Source organism: Mastigoproctus giganteus, chromosome 4 (assembly GCF_048544385.1).
Source record: "Mastigoproctus giganteus isolate SK-2022 chromosome 4, ASM4854438v1, whole genome shotgun sequence".
NCBI lineage: Eukaryota > Metazoa > Arthropoda > Arachnida > Uropygi > Thelyphonidae > Mastigoproctus > Mastigoproctus giganteus.
Genome location: NC_143578.1, coordinates 201647391 through 201661176, shown reverse-complemented (window position 1 = coordinate 201661176; position 13786 = coordinate 201647391). Strand labels below are relative to the sequence as shown.

The 13786-nt window shown below is 37.9% G+C and overlaps 1 protein-coding gene across 1 annotated transcript in view; it reads left to right on the top strand.

Annotated features, from left to right (window-relative positions):
- Positions 1-3094: 3094 nt before the first annotated feature.
- LOC150087326 (protein obstructor-E-like) overlaps positions 3095-13786 on the top strand; it is a 53131-nt gene continuing 42439 nt past the window's right edge. The window contains exon 1 of the mRNA XM_090371128.1: positions 3095-3227. Within this exon, the coding sequence (XP_090227254.1) occupies positions 3179-3227 (49 nt within the window). The 5' untranslated portion in view covers positions 3095-3178. The remainder of the gene's footprint in view (positions 3228-13786) is intronic.

The window sequence follows — 13786 nt, the reverse complement described above, 5'->3', positions numbered from 1 at the left end:
TTCCACCTACCAACATAAAAAAAAATTACAATTTGGAAACGGATAAGACATCGACATACAGTTTTTTCTTGTTATTTTATAAGACATTAAATTTTCAAAATAACTTATGCTATAATTTATTAATACATTTTATATACCCTGTTCTCAGAACATTTTGGCCACCCATCTAATTCATATAAGGTTTTGTCAGAGCGCTGCTACTGATGAAAAAAAATGTTTTACTTGAAAGTAATTTTAATCCATTTTCGGTGTTAAATAATATAGTTTATATTTAGCTCTTTGGTTTCTTACGAATTTAACTTTTTATTGATATTACATTATGCTTAAATAAGAACATTTACTGGAAACACAAGAAATTGTGGGAAACAGAATTAAAGCATTAATGGAGATGACCTAAAAACAAATGTCTTTTTATTGATATTTTTACATCTTGATGATTCTTGACTTCACTATTTTAAGTTTCATCAGGACCAATATTTTGTTAAAAGCTCTGCAATATTCTTTAAAACATGAATTATTTTCCAAAGCAAAATATAAAGAAACAATTTCTTTTTCTTTGCTTTTATGATCGACTGTCTCGGTCAATCTAATTTTCCTTGACCTGACCAAAAACTACTCGCGAGGAAATGATGCAACTGATAAATTTACAATAGATTCATAGGGTACTGGATACATTTCTATTAAGTGCGAGCTTAGGACCTTGAATCTAACATACAATCGGCTAACATTGCACGCTTGGTATCATTAAACCCACTGATCACGCCGGTAAGGCACACATTCAGCCCACGCTGCTGGTTTTTCTTGAACCATACCTGTCATAAGGTCATGAGAAAGAAGTCTGTTATTTATCGCAGTGATTGTTCTCTTTGTGCTGTTGGGTTTTTTTTTTTAAATTTAGATATTAGGATATACTATCTGTATTAAAGGAGTCGTTATTTGTATTAAGAAACTAAAGCTATGAGAAGTCAATATAGTTTGCCTGTATCTGGGGGCATATTGTACGATCGGATTCTTGTTTTCTTGAAGAAAAAATCGAGTTTCAGGAAGATAACGCCAAAACTCTCGGTCATTGCCAACTAACACTGTCACCGTGTGAAAAACGCCCATAAAAATTCCTTTCTCCTCAATGGGATTCGAACCTGGGTTTGCGATCGCAACCAGTGGAGAAATATTACAGAGGAGACATTAGCCATTCGTTTGGCATGTAGAATTATTTCATATTTTATCTAAAAAAAAACAACAACAAAAAACTATTGTATTAGGGTCACCTGGTAATTTCTTACATATACCCATATGTGTATTATGTCTGTAAATTGTGTTCTCAGGTCGATTTGCCTGTTTTGCTAGACGAAAAACCCCGGTTTCTGTGGGGGGGAACCTTGCTATCTATGTCTGAGACCGACTAACTCAGCCACCGAGTGAAAAAGCCCAAAAATTTCCTTGCATCCTCGAAGGGATTCGAACCCGAGCCTTTTTCACCTGGCGTAGGGAGGACGACGATGATACCACTGTGCTACACGAGCAGACCGCTCATATTTTATCTCCGCTGAAGAATTAGAAATAAGGATTATCTTTCTCCTCGTTTTATGATTTTGAAACCTTTATTCATAGTTTAGTGTACAGAACGGTAGCCGTTCGCATCGCCATGATCTCCATTAGATTTTCATCCTCTTTCCTGGATACACGTTACTTTCGCAGACACGTTACTTTCGCGGTTTCCATAATATAAGAGTTCCACTGCTTAACTCAGCTTATTAGCTAGACTGAATGGTTATCGAAATATTACATTCTTCTTTGCCTTCTGTCGTTTTGTGGCTCCCCTAATGAGGCGGAATATCAGTAAAATCTTTAAACAAACATTTTCAAACAGGTTACCGAGTACCCAACAAGTAGCTCATATACCAATTGTTTATTATATCTGTAAATTTCGTGTGTCCTTTTGTCCGTTTTCCTGTTTGTCGGAAAAAATAAAAACGAAAAAAAAATAAAATAAAATTTTCCGGAGGGTGGAAGGGACCTTGATATCCTTGCCCAGTGGATTATCAGCACTCGAATAGCTATGGCACTGGCATTTCTATGTTACGAGTATCTCTATCTGGTGGGCACAACTTCTGCAGCTTTTAGAATTTCTTTCGATTGCTGTCAAAAGAAAGAATTTTACATTTCACTTTCCTTTGATTTATCACTGCAACTTTTGCGTTGAAGGTACGAGCTTTCACAGGGAACAGATCACCTAAGATTGTATAAAACGGATAGATTCAGTAATTTATATTTATAAGAATGTGCTCTCTGAATACTCCATGATGGTTCAAGCATTCTTTTTGTGTATCCATGATGTTCTGTGGAATGTTGCTGTATTTCTTGCAGATACTAATTGCAAGAAATACAGCAATAATAAAGTTCAGCATTTCGCACGTCAAATTATTTCATTAGACTAAATGCGCCTTAGTCTAAATTATTTCATTAGTTAACGACTGGTTATTAGTTTCATTGGTTAGCTCACTGGGCTAATAAAACCTGGGATATAGAATAAATAATCCAAGATTAGTCCCAAAAATATTGTTTTGCGATAAAAGAAAGAAGATTCAAAGAATTCGTCCAGATTTTGTTGAGAAAGAGAAACAGGAATAGATATTACAACTTAATTATTCATGGGGATTCTTCCATGGTGAATAATTATTCTTTCGGCTATAGCACACATTAAGCGAACTCGTGACACTAACCTCCTTTGGAAGAACTGCAGGTGTAAGAAAAATTGCTTTAGGAGTCGTCCTCCTGAGAGGTATTTACAAACTAGGTCATGTCGTAGAACTTCGGTAAAAACGTATACTTCCCATAGAAGTACCCGAATGCTAACATAACAGCCAGTTTGAAAAACGCGGCCGCCATGCAGTACTTAAAGAGATGGGGATAAAGACATAAGGTATGGAGAAAAGGAAGGTGGGGGGAGGGGATCACCGATCTGGTAACAGGTTTGCTTTGAAGCATAGCGTTAAAGACGCTAGCCTCGTAAAAATCCTAAAGAGAAAGAGCACTGGCCAATCACGTCTCGCCACACCCCAATTACTTTGGCCGACGAGAGTCGTACAAAAAGAATTTGTCATAAGTTTGCTAACAGAAGCCAAACTTACGGAGAAAGAAGCTAACAGGTGTATAAGGTGTACATCGCGAACACATCATGAGGGTCCTATCGTTTGTGGTGGTTGTGGCATCTTTAGCAGTCTTGGGTAAGATAGCAGTAACCTGATATTTTATTTATCTTTTTATAACGAAAAACGAAAAATCAAAAACAATTATTAATTTAATAAAATGATTAAGTATCAAGCATACTTAAAGGGTCAGATATTTTGTTCCGGATTTAATTAATTTCTAAACTTGATTGTATTTTTATTTTTGTTTGTTTTAAAAGGAAAGCAGAAAGAATTTCAGAATTTCTTCAGAATTTGCGCTTAATGATTAATTTCTTAATCTCTCTCTCTCTCTACCAGCTAGGGACGTTTTTGAAATGATTGAATTGGATTGTCCCTCCGGAAATTCTTAAGTATGAAACTATATCTTCACTTTAATACTAAATTTAAACTGATTGAATTGCCCGAAGATGCATTATACTGGAGTGTGTCTTCTTTCAGGTACTTGGAACTTTAGAATACTTCGTCTAACTGATACTGGGAAGATAATAATTTTATATTTTTCGTACTACAGCGCCATTTCAGTCAAATGAATAGATTTTAGAGAGGTGCTTTCTGAACTGAATTTGTGACGCTGTACCGGCCGTTCAAAATAATAACAATTGTCCTACTAGATTGTACGCTAGCTCATATCCACTGAGATAATCAAAGTGTAATCAAAATTCGCAAACTGTTTTTTGCTCATCTTTTACTGACTGGATAATGGCATCACGTACTGGATTGGTAGGCGGTCGAGCTTCATTAATGATACGAGAAATTTTTCCAATGTTTTCACTCAGTTATCATCTAGTAGGTCTTACCTTTTTAACACTCAGAGTTATTTTATTGTCATTTTTTTCAACTTCAGATTTTCTCAGTGAAAAATACCGACCTTTAAAAGATCCTTACTTTTTACTATTTTTTCGTGGTCTGAAGTATATTGGCATATTCCAATCATTAAGCGTTCACCCATTTCAAATTGAGCGATTATACTGCAATCAGAGCCGTTTGCTCTCACACCACTTCCGTAATAATACCGATGGCATTCTGGGCTATTTAATGGAAATCTGTTGCTATATATGAGTGTTATCACAAAGAATACAATCAAGGAATGCAATCTCTTAAAGTAAGAGATTGCTTAAATTAAGCAATCTCTTTCTCAGTCATAGAAAGACAATTTGGTTAAAATCAATCTCCTGTTACCATGGGAAGCCGTAACGATGCATGCTACAGTATTCTTATACCGAGGTAAGTCAACGAGAAGTATTTCACACTAAAAGACAACCGGATATTACATTCTTGATATTCCTGCAGCATATGACAGCTTAGAGATCTGCATCCTTTGCAACATATTGGGAAAAATACCTAATATTCATGGCAGCCTACCGAATCTTCGAAAGTACATGCTAGAGAACAGACTACTCTGAAACAAATACAAGAGCATTCAATAATGTTTTAAGATCTGTTGTGGTTTCTCACAAGAGGTGTTTTCTAGAATGTTGACAATAGCACTTAAGGCTTTTACCACAATCTAATTTCCAGAGTCTGAACTAAAGCTATTTATTACTTCTGACAAGGATGCCTGGTGTTAGAGAAATCAACAGCGAACAAAATCAGAAAAACCAGGAAATCCGGCAGAATATATACCTCGTATTTAATCAGTAAAGTTAGAACAGATGACCTATATGGAAAAAAAATGGAACGAAAATTATATTAAATGCTTTATTCAAGGATCGGGAAGACTGAAGGTTGCCGTTCGCAATGACCTTTTCATCCGCAAGGATAGCACACTTAATTTCAGAAAATATTGCACAGCAACAACTTTGTTCTATGGATCTTTAAACAAAGATTAAATTGATTAGCGATAGGAATCGCTAATCACATTAAATCATCTCGAAAAAGACAAAATGTTCTATGCCTTAATGATTTGAACACCATTCCCTGTTTTCATTCATAAAAACTCTACACAACCGATTGCAAAATATTTTCAATTTCCTATTACCAGTTGGAGTGTCGAGAGAAAAAAGACCATTCTGCCCTCACCAGAGACTGACTAACTAGGCCACGCCGTGAAAAAAAGCCCATAAAAGTTCTTCACGTCATTGGCAGGAGACCATGTCTGACCTTTTTCGGGAGCTGCTTAACAGGTCAATCAGATTCTCATTCATCAGAACATTCTCCTTATCGAGAATCACCTGTGCAAGCAACTTGGAGATCCCGCCATGGCGACATCTAATCCATTATTCATAAGCTAATCTTAGCCAATCAGCACATACACACACAGGATAGAATCCCTAACTTAGCAAGCCGAATCAGTTATTTCGGAATTGTATGAATCTTCAGAGCAGACAAAAGAATAGTATGTGAACTGTCATCATTCAATACCTAAAGATATGTGAATATTTCTGCTCTAATACGCAATATAGAAGTTGCATCTTGTTTCAGCATATTTTTTCCCAATACTGAAATGGCTAAAAAAAACTGCAGACTCCAGGCTTTTTAAATGCTGACTCCGATACCTAAAGGTTATATCCGTTAATACTCACAATATACTATTATTGTGGAAACAATTTAATTTAATTTAAACCTTTAATCATTTAATTTAAACTTGAGGCATTTAAATATGCTTCCATTCATTATATGGCATAACCAGAACTTTTTCTCATTAAAAACTTTTCATCTTTCAGCTTAAAAATAATAAAATTAATCCTATTATAACGACCTTCAAATTTTCGGCTAGGAATTTAGCCCATTCTTTTAAGTGGCTTTACAGAACATTAACATATTCTTTTTGGTGACGCCAGTATATATAAGCTTTCATGGCTATGCAGAGTTTTACTATTTGTAAAGGAATAAAAGCAAAAAATGTTTCGACTGAATCAGGAACAATTACTCGTCGATTCTTTGACGAAAAATATAAACACTTTATTGTTAAATTTACGGAGTTGCATCTCCACACTTTGTAGCTCTGTATGGGCATCGTTTAATCGCTATCCTTACATTTCTCCATCAATCATCTATTCTTCTATGTTGTCCTACTTCTCTTCCTGAAAACGTTCGTATAATTTTATTCACCTCTGCTTCCTTCATTGAAGCATGATTTTCTCATTTCCTCAGTAGCCTTTTATTTCATGATTGCTTGTATTTCCTCATTCTTTTTTCATTACTTCCTTTATCAGTTGTTTATTATCATGAATTTCTCTTAGTGCTTACTGTTGCAATTCTTTTTTTTTTTTTTTTGGATTAATAAAATTGAAGAAAATATAAATTCTTTAATTTTCGTTATCAAAAATCTATATGTCTTTTAAAATAATTTTGGATAAGAAGGCTCTCGCAACTAGCATTTAGAAATTAAGGACAGATAAATTTACCAAAATATATTATTTGAATTGCTAATTTCTCGAATTATAGTAATCATAAATTAGGCCTGTGAACTAACTTTTAAAGTAGTGATAGGGTAAAAAGGGTGGGATTTTTGAAAATTTTCAAGTCCCGGGATGGTTGCCCGCCGGCTCACAATGAATATAACTAGGAGTGGGAGGGGAGATGGGGATATTCTCTAGTCAGAATAACTTGAGAAACGCTCCTTTATTTACTTAGTAGAGTGTGTAACTTTTATTAATAGTTAATTTATTCTTATCTACTTTCAAGTGAAAATAAATAATATAGATCTGTTTTAAGTTCATATATATCTTTGTCTTTATCTCATGTTTTGTTTTTGCTATTAAAATTAAAGAAAAGATGAGCGTCAATATCTCTTTAGTTTAAGTTTCTTCCTTGTAAAACTTCTTTTATCTTATGGTAATTATTACTGTCCCATTAACGTGTGGTCTGAACAGCATCTAAGACGTTGTTACCAATAACACAATTTCCTTGTTGCTTCTACGTCCAGCATGTTAGAAAGAACTTGCAAATAAATGAGGTCAGTGCAGTGAACCTGTTTTTCATATCGGCAGCTCTTAATACCTTCTCAGAATTGCTATAATGTGATGTTAGAAATATGCTCAGGAAGAAATTTAAAAGACAGAATACATTTGTTTTTCAGGTCCCTGCTGTAAAGAATTTGGTATACATTTTACAAAAAAAAATCTACCTAAATATGCTCTAGTTCCGTTTCAAATAAATTTGTGAAAATGAAAATGTGGAGGCGAGGCAAGAATGTCATCTCAAGAAATTACTGTGAAAACACATATTGACTAGTAAAGAACTAGTCAAAATTTTTGTTCTTCAGCATCCTGAAGAAACCGAATAATATAATTGTCTATTTGTTTCAAGCAGTTTCCTTTCATCATAAGAACAGAATCTCAACTATTATACAGTAATTATTAACTTGCAATAATTACGACCAGCGTTCTCAATAACAACAGCTGCAGCACCTCTTATAAAGGGAGATTGATTGAACTGCACGTTTTTGTTATTTATCAGTTTCTTCTCAAAACTGTTTTGAAATGTCTTTTTGTGAAGATAACTTTACACAATTGACACGGTGTTTGAACTAGATCCCGTCCTTCTAAAATTATTTCGAATAAACAAATGAACATTTTCTGCAAACCTTGGCGATTATGATTTTTTTTTAATTTCTTGGATGCTATATATATATAAATATATATAATATATATGAATAAAGAACTAAATTAAATCTTTGAAGGTGAAGGTATATGTAGACTGGAAGCGATAGAAGCAACTTTTAAATTATAATTTATTTATGCAATATATGTTCAAACAGTCTAGAAGTTTTGCATTCGTTAAGCGTCAAAATGCTCTTAATTTGTTTCTCTCCATGTGTTTTATTTTGCATAATGTATGAGGCAGCATCAAAGAAACCAGTTTGATAACATCTGCCTGGTCCGATTTACACGGTCACCATTAGCGCTAAGACATGCATCTGACTCTTTTACCAAATGATACTTTCTTGTATGATTACTGTAGAAAGTTTGCTCCACTTTAGCATCCGACTGGAATTTGCATTCCTTCGATGCTTTTTTAAACAGATCTGAAGATGCGGAAGTACCAGAGAGCCAATTAACTGATTGTTTATAAGCTTAATTGTGTTTGGGCAACTGAGAATATAATTTGCCAACGAGAGAAGAAATAGAGAAAGAATTCTATGCAACGTAGTTTTGCCTTGGTTCCGGACCGTTGGTATACCACTCTTATTCAATAAGAAACTAAGTGATGACTACTCTGGAACCGTTTGCAATACATATTTTACCTGCTTTCTGAAAATCCGTGAATTACCATGCAGTACATGTATCTCTGCCTACTGAACAGTTTCGTTCACCCAAAACTGTATAGCAGTGATCGGTCAAATAAAACTATAACTCTATAATGTACAATTGGGAGATGCATAGAAGCAATGACTGTAGGATAGGTAATAATGTCCTCTAGGATCTACGTATAAATATACGTGTCGGAAAGTCAACTGGAGACAGGAACGGTGGCTGTAGTTTTCATGTGAACAAAATAGATACGTCCAAATGTGTCCAGCATGCAAAAATACCTATTGTCTACAGAGAAACAGTAAAACAGGTGCACCGGATCATAAAAGGAAAGCGATCTGGAAGTTCAGTTCGTAGGGCGTTTTCTATCCTGGAAAAGTGTAAAGTTTTTTGGGGCTAGAATTCTGATGGTGAGGGTGAAACAGCTGAATTCTACTCTAGATTTTGCGTGTTTTTCTCACTTGGTGATGACACGTTAAGATCGATGTCGCAAAGTGCTTACTTTTAACTTTATTTGAGTTGGCACTTTACCCTGCTATTGTTTCAAGCTGGATCACCCGGTTTTATTCGTATCATTTTCCAGAAAAGTTCTCCAAATTTAAGCAGGTCATTTTCCCATTTGAAAAAAACAGAAAAACGTTCTGGAAAGATTTAAGCTTTTGTAAATCTATAATTTTTTTGCTGCTTATTTTAAGAAAGTGGCCCTCGCGTGTAGCAGTGTGTATATCGCCTTGCTGGATTTTTTCCCTCCGGTTAAAGTAGAGAAACGTTTTTCATACAAACGGAAGAAGCTTTTATTGATTCTTTTCATGGCTAAAGTCAGTCAGTCTCGAAAGAGGGTTGCTGCCTCAGCAGTTGCAACGATTCTGAACAACCTCATACGTAAATCAACCCGGAGTATTAAATGATATCGCGTTAATATTAAGCAACTTACTCAACATACGCCAATTCATTTAAATGAAAAAAATGTTATATCCTACCAACGACTAGCTTGGGTGGCTGTTTAGTTCAGCGAAATAACATTGTCATTTGTACAGTTATGAAATTGTCCTAATACTCCATTATCTGCATTGCGAGTCTACATTTTGCAAACTCAAATATTATATAACTTACCACCAACACAGAAGAAGCTGAATTTCTTGCAGATTAATGCACAGCATGCCAGAGCAGTGGTTGAACAAATTAAATTAAAAACAGAGGAAGAAAATATTGACATAATTATGCTCCAGGAGCCTTATGCCTACAAGGGTAAGGTCACAGGTTATCCAGCTTCATACAAAATCATTCAAGGTACTACAGATGCACCACGGGCCGCAATCCTAGTCAGTAACACTGAAATCTCTGTAACTAAAGTAGCTCCACTTTGTACATCCTTTAGTGCCTGTGCTCAAGTCCTTACTGCCATGGGATCCTTACATCTGCTCTCACTCTATAGCAGACCTGGTGAAGACATCTCAATTGCGATCGCCATAATACAAACAGCACTTGACCTTCTACCAGGGGGTAAGCTACTCATAGCCATGGACGCGAATTGTCGCTCCCCCCTGTGGCATAGTCAAACACCTGATCGTACGGTCACTCGAAATGGTGAGGAACTTGAAAACTTCATCCTTGCCTCCAGACTACAAGTACTCAACCAGCCTGGAAATCTCCCCACATACAGTAGCACCCTCTGGGAAAGTACCATCGACATCACCCTGACCACGCCGACTATTTCTGGAAAGTTCAGCAAGTGGAAGGTTAATGAAGCATGGACCACTTCTGACCACAGAGCAATCACCTATTCTCTTGGCCGCTCCGTGGATCGTATTCCCACAATACCAAGGGATGTGGTGCGATTCTGCACAAAGAAAGCTGACTGGCCACGCTTTCAAGCCGAACTTGTAAGAAGACTTCATGAAGATTCTTCACAACTGAATCACATCACCTCTGAGGACTGTGCAGTTTCCCTCTCCAAGACCATTAAAGAAGCCTGTGCTATGGCAATCCCCAAGAGAAGGCCCTTCAAAAACGCAGTCCCTTGGTGGAATGCTGAACTACAAGATATGAGGAAGAGAGTCCACCAAGCTCGTAAAACTTTTCAGAGAGCCCGTGCTCACCTCCCACCCTTAGAGGTCGAAGCCGCAAAAGACAGTTACCGATTCTTAAGGAACAGTTACACTACCATGATTAGACGCTGCAAAAAAGCCTCATGGCAGAATTTGGTCTCGATCACTGGAAATGATAACCCCTGGGGAGTTGTCTATCGTATCGTTGTGAACAAACTCCCTAGAGGTGAAGTCCTCAGTACAACTGTAAAGCCTGATGGTTCTTCCACCTTCACGTGGGAGGACTCTGTCCATAACATGCTAAATGCCCTCTTTCCAACAGATGATGCACAGCTAACTGAGGAGCAACTGCAGATTGTTACCGCTAACGATTCTTATACAACAGAAAATACAGAAGAACCATTTACAAATGATGATCTAAAAGCTGCACTGGACAAAACTAAAGAAAAAAAAACTCCTGGCAATGACCTCCTCGAGGTGGATATTATCAAGAAATTTGCAACCTACTTCCCAAACACCATGCTCGCCACTTTCAACAGATGCCTAATGGAAGGCCACTTTCCTGCTATCTGGAAGGAGGCATGCCTTAAACTCATCTTGAAGAACCCAGACAAACCACCTGAAGAGCCAAAATCTTACAGGCCAATTGCTCTCTTGCCAGTCCTAGGCAAACTTCTGGAAAGGCTTCTCCTCAGCAGGTTGTCAAAATGCTACTCTAAAGAAAACCTCATTTCTCCACTTCAGTACGGTTTCAAAGCTGGTTGCAGCACTGAAGATGCTCTTCTGAAATTAATATCTACTGTTTCAAGCACTCAAGGCAAGTATGTGCTAGCCATCACAGTTGACTTTGCTGGAGCGTTTGATCGGCTGTGGTGGCCAAGTATTCTCAGAAGACTCCGACAAGCCAAAGCACCGCTCAACCTTTATAGCTGTGTCAAGGAGTACCTGAGACACCGCACTGTCCATGTTAGTACCAGGTACAAGTCTGTCACTAGCCAGGTCTCCCGAGGCTGTCCCCAGGGCTCGGTCCTGGGGCCTTTCTTTTGGTCCATCGTCCTGGACGAGTTCCTTGGGATGGACTTGGGGATGACTCAACCCCTTGCGTTTGCTGACGATTTGGTTTTGGTGGTGCATGGTGACACAAGAGCTGATTTAGAGGAGAGAGCAAATTGTGCACTAACTAAGCTCCAGGATTGGACAGCCATTCACCGACTAAAGATCTCGGGAGAGAAAACCAAATCTATATTGCTCAAGGGAACGCTCCAACTACGAAGACCACCAGTTATCAAAATTGACAACACCTCCATAAAATTATACCCTGAAATCAAGTATTTAGGAATCGTCTTAGATATGAAGCTAAATTTCCATCCTCACTTGAAATATATGTCACAGAAAATAAAAAAATACTCGGCCATGATCATCCGTATAAGCCGTGCAGACTGGGGCCTAAAGCGCCGGGCTCTGGCCCTCATCTATAATGCCATATTTGTGCCAATAGCTTGCTATGGAGCCTCAGTATGGTGTACTAGGGCCTACCTCGACCGAAATCGCCGTAAACTAGACTCCATACAGCGTTCTATGCTCCTTGCCGTAACAAGGGCGTGCCGTACAGTAAGCACCCCAGCCCTGCAGGTGCTAGCTGGATGTATACCCCTACACCTAGAGGTAATAAGAAGAGGATTATATCAACGATTGAAGAAGAGTATTCCCACCGAAACAGCAGGCATCACTCTTAACCTTGATAACAACCCCAAACAGGAAAGGAAGAGAATCTCTGAAATTATGTACAGGACCTGGCAAGAGACATGGGACACCACCAACAAAGGATTGATAACCAAAAAGTTCATCCCCTCTGTGAACCTCATCAGTCCAAAGCCTCCTCCCTGGTACTCACCAGGCCTCCATACTACATTTCTATTTACAGGCCACGGACCCTTTAAAGCGAAGCTAACATCCCTAGGCATAGAAGAAGATCCACTGTGTCACTGCGGGGCTGAAGAAACGTGGGATCACGTGATGTATGATTGCCATGAATATGACGAGTTCCAGCTAAGGTTTGCCACTAAAATGCAAGAAAATCCCAGGAATTGTGAACACCTGATTATGATGGACGAGCAGCGCTACGCCGCCTTTACAGAGTTTGCGCAGTCTGTCTTCACTGCTAGACGGGTTAGGCACCCAAACAGCACCCATTGAAGATCAAAGTAAGAAACTTCCTGGATATGACAGTCCTCTCAGGAGAAGGGAAAAAAAAAAAAAAAAAAAAAACTCCTTCCTTCCTTCGTCCCAGGAGTGACAGAACCTACACCAGCACAGCTCAGCTGCTGCCTTTAGGCCTCCCTAGCCACGCTCCCTTGCGTGGTCCTTTGCTTCCACTCCCTGGCGGGAGGGGGAGTTCATCCCTGGTGTCCTTCCCCCTCGCCACCCCTCTTTTTCACTCTGGTGGGGCATGGGCCTGCTCCACTGACTTGGGGTCATCTTCCCTATGGACCCCGTAACTCTGTCTTTTCCCCTCAGTCTTCAGTCTCCCTCCCCTTCTCTAACTTTCAACTAGTGTTTGAATCAACTCCAAATTGTTTGAGCCCTACATCCAAAAACTTAACAACATCAAATCGCCCGACTAGTACTCCCTTTGTTTTTTGGCTGACCCCTATCTATAGCGTGTTTTTTTTTTTTTTTTTTTTTAGGTCCTTGCCACTGAAATCTCAGGAAATTAGGTGGCAGGACCTGCCAGAGTAAATAACTAAGTAGTGTACCTGGTCTGCCTCCACGGGGCGGAGTGGGGCAACGTTGGGTCCCATTAGGGGCCCAGCGGCTAAATGACCAGATGAACAACGGTACACGGCACTACTCAAATACAAAATCCATATACTTTTAAACCTCTGGCATTGACAGTGTTCTGTTTCACACCCACAATGTATAGCACGCGGAGATGGGGGAAACCCCTGGTGCCGTTTGACACTAAACACACTCTACACTCTACACTCTATTATATAACTTAATTTTGTATTTTACAAATACAAAATTAAGAATTAAGAATATATTATAGAATAAGAATTAAGAATATATTATAAAATAAGAATTAAGAATATGTTATGAAATTTAGAATATAAAATAATAAGTAGAAAATGTTTTATAATGAATAGTTGCAAATCTTTAGATAAGGAACCTAGCTTTAGATAATCGTTGTTTGGGGGATTTTTTTTTTTTTGTGCGACAGCAACTTTGGCCAAATTGTGACTATTTATGGGAAACTCTGGCTTATAGCTAAAACTTTTAATTACCATAGAACTTTCTTTTCTTTTCATATTATGGGATTAAGATTAAGAAATATGGTAACACTCAAGCAAAT